We start from the raw sequence: 13,281 nt of genomic DNA on the forward strand, positions 1-13,281 counted from the left end.
ATCTATGTGTGTGTATGTACAAATGCATACATTACATCAATTATATATATTTTGGTAATTTCAATGTCCGAGTCGAATAAACATGTATAATGGCGCCAAAGCCGTCGCTTGGGAAGAAGGTGCTTGGCGTCGGGATAATTGTATGTTCATTTCAGCTTGTTTGTAAGTGGAGTTAATTTATATTTTTTCATCTTTCTTAGTTTGTTTTCCCACCATTTAATTTTAATTTCACAATTAGATTTATTCATAGTTATTAATTTTATGATTTTTGTAATTAGAAAATGGTAGAGATATTCCCAAAACCTAGTTGGTCATATTATTTTTGAAACTTCTATATTGTCCTACTTGTTGACACTGATGAATCTAGCACTACAATATAAAATTCACCTCCACAACATGCTCACAAATTCCAACTTCATAACTTATATTCCCTTCTTCCTAAGTTGAGTCATATTCCTTTTTAGAATGTCCCAACTAAGTTGAGTCATTGCCTTTTATGACAAAAACAAATATTCAATCAATCTTACTTTATTTCATTACCTACTTTACTCTCTCTTTATTTCTCCGACGTTTCAATATAATTTATTAATCTCCGTGCTCAAAAGTTTTGTATCAACTTAATTGGGACGGAGGTAGTACATGCCACATGAACTGTCAACATAGTCAGTATACAGTAAAATTCTCTGCCACAATCATCATAACCCATTACTGCGACTACCAACAGAAAATGCATATCGTGGACGACGCCTTTTTGTTACCCTTGTTGCATAGATCCTTTGGAGAGTGTTCGCTGCTTCAATCATGTTGATTCTCTCATGAGGTGTATTGGCTAAACATTTCATTGCCAACTCAAAAATTGACAACACGCATTGCTCCTTTGCACATAAATCCCGATCTTCGCTAGATAGGAAAACGGGTGCAATAGGAACTGAGTTTTCTTGTAATGATTCACTTACCCACTCTTTCAACCTCATTTCCCCATCAAACATATCATCTGTTGGCTTCTTCCCTGTAAACATCTCGAGCAACATTATCCCGAAACTATACACATCTCCATGTGTGGACACTTTCCCTTCCATTCCCAACTCTATCCGTGCAACATGCATGATAAGCATTCGATTAAACATTGCTATTTTTATAAATAAAAAACTATAATATCATTGAAGAATGAAAAGTTTAGAATTATGCATCACCTGGTGCAGCATAGCCGATAGTCGCCAATGTTTGTGTTTGAACGACAACTTCTCCATCGTCAAAAAGTTTGCCAATACCAAAATCACCAAGATGAGCGACCATGTCTTCATCGAGCAAAACATTGCTTGGCTTTACATCACGATGGACAACTGGGCATGTATGGCCATGGTGAAGATATTCCAAGGCTGCTGCAACATCTATTGCTATCTTCAGTCTCTGGATAAGATCTAGACAATGCATGCTGGAATATAACCATTTATCCAAGCTCCCATTCGGCATATATGTGAGCACCAAAGCTTTAAACTCTGGGCTACTGCAACATCCAATAACTCGAACTGTGTTTCTGTGTCGAATGCTCCCAAGTATCTCAGTTTCAGTATAGAAGCTCCTTTCTGCTCCTTGTAGTTGCAAGTTAAAAACTTTTACTGCAACTTTCAACCCATTAGAAAGTGTTGCTTCAAATACCGAACCAAAACTTCCTTTTCCAAGAAGGTTGCTCTCACTAAAACCACTGGTTCCCCGCTCTAGTTCTATGTAAGAAACTCTTCTATATTCCGTCACCGGTAAAATAGCAGTGGGAAGTAGTGTTGATTTCCTCGGTTTAAATTTATTTATAAACACAAGGATGACAATTACCATAGTCACAGCTAAAATCACAGAAGGCACTATAAATTTCATCAAGCTTTTTGATCTATGATGATTTTTTGTGCATGGTGGAACTTTAAATCTTATTGGACCACAAAGGGCAAGGTTGCTGGAAAAAGATTGATCACTCAAGTTACCAAAACAACCCTTGTCTGGAATTTCCCCGACCAATTTGTTGTTGGAAGCGTTGAAATGCACAAGAAAACGAAGGTCTTCTAATGACTTGGGTATAGATCCAGAAAGGTTATTGTAAGATAAATCCAATGCTTTCAAATTTCTAACATTTGCTAAGGATTGGGGAATAGATCCGTCCAACAAATTATTCGATAAGTAGAGACATTCTAATAACTGGCAACCACCAATTGAGCTGGGGATATTACCTGAAAATTGATTAAAGGATAAGTCTAGACAGGAGATTGACTTCAAATTTCCAAGTTGAGATGACAATTGACCAATCAAATGATTTGAGGACAAACTCAATTTCACGAGGTCGGTAAGATTCCAGAAGTTGGGAGGGATGGTGGAATTCAACTGGTTGTACCCTAAGTTGATCTCTCTCAAGGATTTAACTTCACCCAAACATTCAGGTATTGGACCCACAAGCATGTTTCTATCAAGGATCAACTCTCCCAAATTATTCATTCGGCAAACGTCGTTAGGGATAGACCCTCCCAACTTATTCCTGCCAAGATACAATCTTTGGAGTTTCTTACAATGCCCAATTGATGGTGGAATGGGTCCACGCAGATGATTACCTCCCAGGTCAATAAACAACACACTACTTAAATTTCCAATTTCAGAAGGAATGGCACCCACGATGTGGCTGTTTTGTAGCCAAATACTTTGGAGAGACGAGGAAAAGTTCCCAATAGAAGCAGGTAGGATACCATTCAGTGAATTGTCTGATACCGCCAAGTACTTCAAATTGCGACATTTAGTCAAAGAAGAGAGAAATGTCAACTCCTGAGTTGAAGATTCCTCTCCGCTCAAATGATTTTGCTCGAGCATTAGCATCTGAAGGTGTTTCAAATTACCAAGGTCTGGTATGGAGCCAATGAAGGAGTTGTATCCCATGTCAACCTCCATAAGTTTAGAAGCATTTTTGATGGTGCTTGGAATTGGACCATTGAGTCTGTTAGTACTCAAATAAAGTAATTCAAGATTGAGAAGTGAAATCCCCATGTTTGAAGGAAGAGTGCCTGAAAAGTGAAAACTCATTGAGTGAAAGATTTTATTCTTTAAGGTTGAATATGGAAGACTTAACAATGCAGCTACTTTCTTTAAGGTTGAATATGGAAGACTTAACAATGCAGAGAATATGAAAGACTTAATATGGAAGACTTTCTTTAAGGTTTCAGATAAAAAATAATCTCTTTTTGGGGACATATTGGACAAGAACCATGTCTCTGACCAACTCGGGATATACATGTTAATCTTTTTGTTTACATATATTATAATAGTTAAGAGGATAATTGATGGGGGACCTGGCCCCAACGTGGCTTCGCCACTGCCTATTAATTCATTGTTCTATTGTAAAATAAGTATAAATTATACTTTTATTTCCGATTTCACGTGATGGTGCAGCCAAAATAGTTGTAAAATAATTGAAGACGTTGGCATTTGCATATATATATTGGTTGAATGTGCCCTTCAAATTAGTTCTCAAGTGTATAAAGCATTTTGCTCTTGCTCAGATCACTTGGGAGCCTGATATTTGAATTAGTTGAATTTATTGTTGTAAGATACAAATCAGAAATTTACTTTGCAACTTAAACTATATATGAAAGCACAGTGACCATATAGAGCATCCATGTGTTCAAAGAAGACATGTTGAATATGGAGGTTGGGATATTTCCAGTTAAAGAGGCGTTTCCAATGTTTAATACCTCTAGTCGTGTAAGTTTCCCTATTTCGGCTGGAATTGTGATATTTAAAGAAATTCTACCATTGATCACCGCAAGAATTAAATTGCAATTTCTGATATGAAAGCTGTTAAGTTAAGATACTCCTATATTTGAATATCCAAAATAAATACTTCTACAAATCAAAATTGAATATCGATATGTATGCATACCTTGAAAGTTGTTCCCATCCAAATACAACTCCTTAAGCATGCTCATGTTCCCCATTTCGAACGGGATGTTACCACTGAGATTGTTGTCGGATAATGCCAAGATCTCAAGATGTGTGCATTTCCATATATTTGGTGGAATGTTTCCAGACAAACTGTTGTTAGAGAGGTCGATGAATTTCAATGAAGAAATGTTGAACACTGAAGATGGAATATTTCCGGTTAGAGAGGAGGCTGTGATACTTAATGTCTCGAGCTGTGAAAGATTCCCTATTTCTTCAGGGATCATTCCTGCACATTTGGAAATAGAAAGATAACATGAGAGGATGCCTTTTAATACAACAGTTTGCGTATGAGCTTTGTTTGATACAGCAACCTGGTTTCATCAGATAATCATTTATTTTTTCAAAACCATCATGTAAATCATACTAGCGGATAACAGAATGACTTTCTCAACATGTTTGTAAAAAAGAACTACTCCCTTTTGTCCCTGAAAAGGAGCCCATAGTTGACTTGACACAAATTTTTAAGAAACGTAAAGTAAAAAAGAGAGGCATATGCATAATACCTCTGAAATTGTTAAAGCCCAGGTATAACTTTCTAAGAATACTCGAACTTCCAATTTCACTTGGGATTTTTCCATTGAAATGATTAACAGATAATTCCAAGTCCTGAAGATATGTGCATTTCCATATGTCTGGTGGAATTTCTCCAGAAAGTTGATTGGTCCAAAGACTAAGTACTTCAATATTTGGAAGACTGTCGCACATATCACTTGGGATATTTCCAGACAAACTGTTGTTAGAGAGGTCCATGAATTTCAATGAAGAAATGTTGAACACTGAAGATGGAATATTTCCGGTAAGAGAGGAGTCTGGGATGCTTAACACCTCTAACTGTGAAAGATTCCCTATTTCTTCAGGGATTTTTCCTGCATTTTTACAAGTAGAAACACATTAGGAAACCATTTGCTTCATCTTCCCATTATGCTTATGAGTAAATTTAGTTTGAATAGGCATTATGTGCTTAGCATATACTATTCGATAAAAAAACTGATTTAGTTTTTTTTTATAAACTCCTACATTATGGAGGAAATTACAAATAATAAAAAGGAAACAAATGATTTAGTTAGATACTCATTTATTTCTTCTAAAGCATCTTTTCAATAATAGTAGCTGGGTTAAAAATACTTTTTAAACACAACTATATGATCATAAAAAGACTTCTCAACACAGCATAGTTTCCACCTCCGAATTTTGGAAAACAATTTATAGAAAAATCAAAGAAATCCTAGTTTCTTAAAAATATAATTTAGTAATATTATCAAACTGACAGCAAAATAATAAAACCCTAGGAATTTAAAAAGAAAAAAAATAAAATGACAAAAGTAAAATAAAATTTGCAGAAACAATAAATTGACAATTTTGTGTGTCTGATGGCCTAATTTTATTTTCTATTGATGCATCTAAAAATGATAACTGATGTATTTAATTTTAATGTAAAATTGATAAAGCAAGATAATTATAAAAAATAATTAAAATATTATTAGTAAATAAAACTCAATTAACTAGAGAGATACAAAAATGGTAAAATGGAAAAATATGATTATTTTTTAAGGATGAAGGTGATATACAGAATAGACAATATAATTGCTTTCAAATCATTTATCCATTTCAAATTATGGAATAGTAATATAGAAATCAAATGTAGAGGTAGTTAAATAGAGATACGTTTACCTCTGAAATCGTTCACGCCCAGGTACAACTTTCTAAGCATACTCAAACCAGGTCTTGAAGATGTCTGCATTTCCATATGTTGGGAGGAATTTGTCCAGAGAGTTGGTTGGCCGAAATATCAAGTGCTTCAATATTTGGGAGATTATCGCATATATCACTCGGTAGCCAACTAGATAGGATATTATTTCTAATTCTAATTTCTGTAAGGGAAGACACATTGAAAATAGCAAATGGTATGGACCCACTCAACTGGTTATAGTTTAAGTTTAATATTTGTAACATCTGGTTCATGGAATTGTTAGACAAAGATGAAGGGATTGTACCTAAGAAAGTATTCTTGTACAAATAGAGTTTCTCTAGACGAGGTAAACTGCCCAACCATGTTGGTATTTCTCCGGTGAATGAATTCGCTCCCACATTCATCACCTTCAAATGACGCAGTTTAGAGAGCTCAAAGGGTAAGAAGCCACTGAAATTGTTGGAGTTGATGTCCAAATATCTGAGAAGTGAAAGGTTTCCGAGATGTGGAGAAATAGTTCCAGCAAGGTCGTAGCTGGAGAGATTGAGAGAAGTGACACGGTGGTGTTTGAGGCCGAACGACACACCAATCCAATTACAGACTGATGTGTTGTTTTGGGACCAATTGGTGCTCAAGATAGCATAAGGGTCGGAAGTGATGGAGTTTTTGAAGGAAATAAGTGCATTTTTATCAGTGATAGAATCCAGGGAGAGGGTAAAGCTACGTAAGAATAAGATTGAAAGAGCAACGAAGAAGATAAAAGACTCCATTAATTTGGTGATTGGTTTCATTTGATAGACTGCGTTCTTTAAAACATATCTATGCTTCATATATATAGTTAGCATTTGCAGTGTAATGGTACAAGTATGTATAGTGGAGTATAACTCATTTCTTAAATGATTTTTATTTTTCAGTTCCTTTTAGATTATAAGCATCAATGAGTCTTCGTCAACCGAAATTAGTTGCATCAGATCTTTTTTAAAGCTTAGTTTTATTTTACCATTTGAAATGTCCACAAAACTCGTGATTTCAAAAAGCTAACACTTTTATTCTTTTTACTTTATTCCCTATCTCCTACTCCCTCAGTCCCAAAATATGCACTATATGCTTTGTGGCACAAGATTTTATGTAGTGTTGTTTTGTAAGTTAATGAAAAGAGAGTAAAACAAGAGAGAAGAAAAATAGAGAGAGTATCATTTTCATTTTTAGAAACACTTCATTTTTAATGTGACAAACAAAAAATGAAAACGTTTTATATCTAATGGATAGAGGGAGTACTTTATTCTATCTCTTTATTTTATTCACTTTTTATCTCTCTTACTTTTTCATCTCTATTATTTATTACTACCTCCGTCCCCCAAATTTTGTTATATTTTGACCGGGCACGAGTTTTAAGAAATGTAATAGAAAGTAGGTTGAAAATGTTGGTATGACGTGGGTCCTACTTTTAAAGTATTAGTTTTGTAATAAATTGTAGGTGAGAATAAGTTAGTGAAATGTGGGGTCCATTATAAAAAATGGTAAAAAGTAAAATGTGACAAATTTTGTGGGAGAGACAAAAATGAAAAAATGGGATAAAATTTCAGGACGGATGGAGCATGTGTTTCTAGCTTTCTTCCCACCTATTTGTACCATTCTGTTTTGATGTTTCCTCATACCTACCTAATTTTAAACTCTATAAAGTAAAGCTAATTCAATCACCCAATTTTGGAACATAATGAAATTGACAGTTAGAATTTATATGCACGACTATAAACAGTTGTGTGTATACTTTACGTGATCGATGGGCCGGGCAAAGGAGACTGAGTCCCATCAACTCAAAGTCTCCATATAGTTTTTGACACGCATATGAAAATATAAGTGCTCGTAGATTAAATGAAGTGAAAATAAAATAGAATATTTAAATAAAGAAACACAAATTTATTTTCAAATATAGAAAGTGGAAATATTAAGTGAGACAAATTAAAAAGTAAGGGCGAACATTTTAAGTAAATAAATTATAGAAAGTGGAAATATTAAGTGAGACAAATTAAAAAGTAAGGGTGAACATTTTAAGTGGAACGGAGGAGTACTACGTAAAGTAGAAAAGAAAAGATCGACCCAAGTAATCTTATAAGTCGACTTAACTGTCGTGCAAAGGAGAGAGTATTATATGGTGTGAATTATTCTCTGCTTGTAGGCTTCTGACACGTACTTCCTCCGTCCATGAATATGAATCTCATTTCTTTCTAACACGAGTTTTAATAAATATTACTCCCTCCGTCTCAAGAAAGATGACCCATTCCTTGGGCGGCACGAGAATTTATGCAACTTTATTTTGTGTGTGAATTGGAGAGAGTAAAGTAAGAGAGAGAATAAAGTAGAGAGAAAAGTATTTTCATTTTTGGTAATGGGTCATCTTGGTTGGGACAGACCAAAAAGAAAAGTGAGTCATCTTCAATGGGACGGAGGGAGTAATAAATATGGGCTGCCACATAGCAGCTTGAGAATCACACAATCTTCAAATCTAACGGTGGTACGGTGTTACAATAAAGTGATTTGTCATATTAATACATCTCACTATAAACATAAGCTACCTCCGTCCCATTTATATAGTACTATTGATTTGTTATTTAAATGAAATATCAATCTTTCCTCTATTTCATTTATATATAAATAATAAGTGAAATACAAATAAAAAAGAACGATTGATATTTTCATTTTTATAATAACAAAGAAAAATGACTTATTTCAAGTGGTGTGAATGAAGTACTAGTACTTTTTAGTGAATAACTATATATTCCCTCAATTTCTTAAATTATAAACTCTTTTGTTTTTGGTTCATTTTTTAAAATATTTTTTTTATTTTATGAAAAGGATCTCATAATTCACTAATATTATTTTTTTTTGGTTTCTTTTATCTTATTTTTATCATCTTTTCTCTTGTTTTTTTTAGTTTTAATTTTATATTAAAATCTGTGACATTTTCAAAGTTCATATTTGAAGACGTATTTATCACAAAGCAAGGATGTTAATTAACTGTGGAGGAAAATATAAAGTAAGGATGTTAATTAACTGTGGAGGACGAAAAATGAAATTAGTGTCAACTAACAAGGGAGAGGAACGGAGGAAGTATAACATTGTATTGTATGTATTTTTATCGGAAAATTAAATAAATCATAATCAAATAATTTGGGTTATTGATAACATGGGAATGGATACATCTGTCGGTAGCTAGGTGACAAGGTTATGTGGAGTAGAAAGTCAAGTGATTAAATTTTTTTATTTGTAAACTTTGTCAAGATATTTATTTTGGTCCGTAATATTCAAAATTAGTGGAGTTTAGTATATATTTTCAAAGGTTACAGACTAAAATTTATATTTTAACAAAGTTTGCGGATAAAAAAATGTTCCCTCCCTTTACAGTAGGGGCATTTCTTTTGAATACGAAAATTAATAAAAAAATGTACTAAGTGAGTTAAGTGAATAGAGAATAAAATAGAAATGCAAATTAAAGGCATAGAGAAATGGAAAGATAATAAATTAAGAGAGACTAAATATGTTTCTTTTTGCGAAAAAGAAAATGACTCAGTTATAATGGAACAGTCAAAAAAGAAATACGACTCCGCTACAAAGGAATGGAGTAGTATATGTGTTAAGGGAAAAGTTCCCTTAACAAGATTCCAGCATCGCGATTGCAATCGTCGGAGGGATAAAAGGTAGTCGCTGGAGCTTTGCCCGTCGATCAAACCAAGAACAATACAGAATTGAAATAAAAACGTGAAAATAAAATAGAAAGATAATTGATATTTCTTGATTGATCGAAATGAATAACAATGTCCACTATTTATAATAGTGGATACCTTAACTTAAGGAACAAGAAAATAATTCTAATAAATATGAAAAGATATGATAAATCAATAACTAACTAATTAATAAAGATATAAGGATATTATTGAAGATATGCTCGTATCAATATGTACTAGAAATATGGACACATGTGAGTCCACATCGTCAACTCTAATTTTCATGTTTCAATTTTGGTTTTAAAATAATGGAAATAAATCGACTAAATACTCTCTCCGTTTCATTGAAGATGACCAATTTTTCTTTCTGATTTTTTCTAGCCAAAATGTTTCTTTACTAAAAATAAAAACATATATATCCCTTTTCTATTTTCTATCTGTTACTACTATATATTTTGTGTACTTAATACATACGTGAATGGTGCCAAGAAAATGGTTACTTTCCTTGGATTCCTTTGATGGGGGGAGTATTATTGAACTGCATGCCATCACATATGCTGTCAATTAGTTTCACAAGTTATGAAGTTAAATAGATTCACATTTTCACAGCTAATTGCAGGGTCTAGACTGTGAATAACCAGTAAAAATATAGCTGTACTATTTCCTTTATTTATCGTCTTTCCAAGTTTGTTCCCCACCACTTGCGTACCTTTTCGTTTTGGGGTTTTCTCTAACCATACTAATTTTATTCTCTATGATATTTCATATTTAGGTAATTTTTATAGATCATAATTTGGATTATTAGTAATTTAATGCACTACCGAAATATTGGAAAACAATTGTGAATATATAATTTACGTTAATGGTGAAGCCAAAAGTTTTACGATGAGTCCAAAATTACTATTAATAGTTACAGGGCTATTTTTATGTTCGTGACGTCGAAATAATTGATATTTTCATTTTTTACAATAAGATGGACACAAATTTTTTATAATGTTAGAATGCCATTATAGAAAACATCAACGAAAATATAAACTATAGGGTGGGGCAGGGGGCCTTGGGCCCCTCACACATTTGTATTTTTCCTATATATATTGTATGTATGCAACAACTAATTTATAATACAGCGCACTTGGTTTACGTAGTGGACTTTCAATTGATTAGATTTGAGTTTGATTCCCAACTCCTCACATTTAATTTTGTTTATTTTCTCTAGTTGTAGGTAAGAATTTTGTATAAATAATTATATTTTGTAATCATAGAGAATGTTTTTCATAATATATGTATAGAAATTATTTCTTTAATCTCATAAACATGTAAATGTGTCATGTAATATTATTTAAAATCAATTTAATAATATGCTCTTTGTTATTACAAAAACTAGAATAGAAAATAATTTGTTAATCATATAAATAATTAAATAAATAAATAGTATATAATATTAGTAATATCAATATCAATTTCAATACTATAGCCTTTATTATAAAAAATTATAGTCTTAATTATTTTGTTGTCAACGTTGTCATTGTATCTCTAGTTTCTAATGATCTTTAATGATCTATCTCATTGTCCATCTTTTACGTGTAACTGTGTATTACTCATGTTTAATTTTTTATATCATTAACACTGAATACAATCAACAAATTAAATAGTACTCCGTACTAATAATTTGGACCCCCGGGATTAAAATCCTTACTCCGCCACTGACTATAGTAACAAGTAGAATATAATAATTATTAATTTTTTTTTATTATGGGTATAATGATGGTATATTTCAAAAAGTATAAAGCAAAGAGAAACAATCTATACACATTAGAATTAAAAAGTTAAATAAATAGAGAGAAGAGAATAAAAGGAGGTAAAATGTTGCCTAAGGGAGTCGGTGTCATGAACTATTGGACAGAAGACCCAGTTTCCAACCAAGTGCGCAATTTAAACTATATACTTCCTCTGTCCCCAAAGAATATGTAATTTAGGTTCGACACGAGTTTTAATGCAAAATTGGGAAAGTAAGAGAGAGATACGGAAAAAATCTAATTAAAGTATTGTTAGTGAAGAATGAGTCCCACCTTAGAGAGTGAAAGGAGTTTCCAAAATTGGAAAATGGATATTCTTGCGGGACGGACTAAAAAGGAAAGAGTGCATATTCTTGTGGGACGATGATAATATAAATTTGATCGTTTGGCATTTGTTCTACGTTTAAGAATGGTTCTACGTTTAAGAATGGTTCTACCTTGATCACAATCCTATACATATATATATATATAAGTAAAATTGATGGGGGACCAGGGCACCCTGTCCCCAACGTGGCTTCGCCACTGCTTTACGTGATAAACGGGGTAAATAATATTTCTTTTTTTATGATTCATCGATAAACAGAGTAAGTTTTATCAAACTCCAACATATTTTTACGATCTAGACATCTAGTACTACAAGAAAATGAAGTCTCATGTACTAAGAAAAATAAACAAAATAAAATCAAATTCTAGCAAGTGTAGAAATAAATCATTAAATCGTAATTTGTATATTCTCACCTGTCCATCTGTTTGTTTTTAGTCAATTCATTAAAAATTATATATTTACAATTTTGGAAAAAGTATATTTGTAGAACAGTATCAACATATATTCAACTACCTGTCAATTTCACTCTATCTTCATTAATATCCCAATTACCTTTTTTTTCTCTACATGTTAAAATATTTCAACTATTGGTTCGTAGTTAATCGCTTAAGCAAGATACTACAGTGAAAATTGGAATTAGGGCTGCTTAACTAAGCTTATTCAAGAATTGATATGTTTTAAAAGCTCATACAATGTTTTTATATGATACAAAACGTATAGAGAAACAATACTGAACGGAGAAGTAATCAAGAAACCCTAGTTTATGTGAAAACGAAATTATAATTATAAACAAATCAACTGCGGCCCAAAACAAATGCAACGCTATTTATAAGAATCTAAAAACCCTAGAACATAACAGTGACAAAATTGGAATGACGCAGTTATAGAATATATGACTTGGTGGCTAAGAAAGTTATATTTTGGAATTTATTTATTTTCTAGTTCGTAAAATATAGTAGATGGAAAAATATTAAATTGTTTTTCCTTCTACAAATTAGGTTTTCCGTTTTGCTTATTTTCCTTTTAGTTATTTTCCTTTATATTTTTATTTTCCTTTTAGTTTGGGGGTATTTGATGTAAATCAAATAATGCTAATTCTATTCAAATATTTTTCTTGAGTTTTATATGAAAATCATATATCATATAATTATTGAAGTTTAATTATTATATATTAATTGGTATATTTTCATGTAGAGTGATTTACGTGTGGGCATAGCAAATTTTGGATGACTAAGTTGATCTTTATTTGTTTTGGCAGCAAAGTATACAAAGTGGACCTATCAACTATTTAAAAAAAATAAAAGAGGCCCAATTTACATGAAGTAGGCGTGACCTATTTGGAAAAAGGATGAAATCAAAATATAAAACAGCAGTAGACGCCATTTTTTTACCATACGACACATAGAGAAACAAAGCATTGAGCAATTGAGGAGAAGAGCTATTCTAGAGAAATTCAGCGTGAGGAAATTAAGTGAGAAGAGAAAGAAGAAAATTCCAGCCATCATCTACTCCAAATTTACTCCTTGGTTTCTAGGGTTTTATCTCCATTTATCATTGTTCTTGGTTTGATTATGTTAGGCTAAGAATCTTGTGTTACTCCAAACACGTAGTATGACATTTTGATATCGTGATTTATTCTATGCTCGTTTTTATCTCATGTTCGTTATTACTACTTAATTAATTGAATGAATTTATTACTTTAGATGCATCTTTAGTGATAATTCTGTAGTCTTGATTTAATGTCTCTTTAGCTTGAATTGAGATGGATTG

The 13,281-nt window shown here is 32.3% G+C and overlaps 1 protein-coding gene across 1 annotated transcript; it reads right to left on the reverse strand.

The window, feature by feature from the left end:
* Window positions 1-555: 555 nt before the first annotated feature.
* LOC121781004 (probable LRR receptor-like serine/threonine-protein kinase At3g47570) lies at window positions 556-6,473 on the reverse strand. Its single transcript, XM_042178678.1, has 5 exons — window positions 5,647-6,473; window positions 4,479-4,841; window positions 3,914-4,201; window positions 1,194-3,038; window positions 556-1,087 (listed from the first exon to the last, which is right to left on the reverse strand). Exons 1-5 carry the CDS (start codon window positions 5,720-5,722, stop codon window positions 696-698), a joined length of 2,964 nt encoding a protein of 987 aa, XP_042034612.1. The 5' UTR covers window positions 5,723-6,473; the 3' UTR covers window positions 556-695.
* Between the last annotated feature and the right edge of the window lie 6,808 nt (window positions 6,474-13,281).

Source organism: Salvia splendens, chromosome 20 (assembly GCF_004379255.2).
Source record: "Salvia splendens isolate huo1 chromosome 20, SspV2, whole genome shotgun sequence".
Taxonomy (NCBI): domain Eukaryota; kingdom Viridiplantae; phylum Streptophyta; class Magnoliopsida; order Lamiales; family Lamiaceae; genus Salvia; species Salvia splendens.

What these genes read in the sequence shown, in the direction of transcription:
- LOC121781004 (XM_042178678.1), bottom strand. Translation starts at nt 5,722, where the DNA reads ATGGAAATGCAGACATCTTCAAGACCTGGTTTGAGTATGCTTAGAAAG. An exon ending in GGGCGTGAACGATTTCAGAG is followed by an intron (nt 4,842 to 5,646) that starts GTAAACGTATCT and finishes GTAAAAATGCAG; the next exon opens with GAAAAATCCCTGAAGAAATA. An exon ending in TATCGGCTATGCTGCACCAG is followed by an intron (nt 1,088 to 1,193) that starts GTGATGCATAAT and finishes TTGCACGGATAG; the next exon opens with AGTTGGGAATGGAAGGGAAA.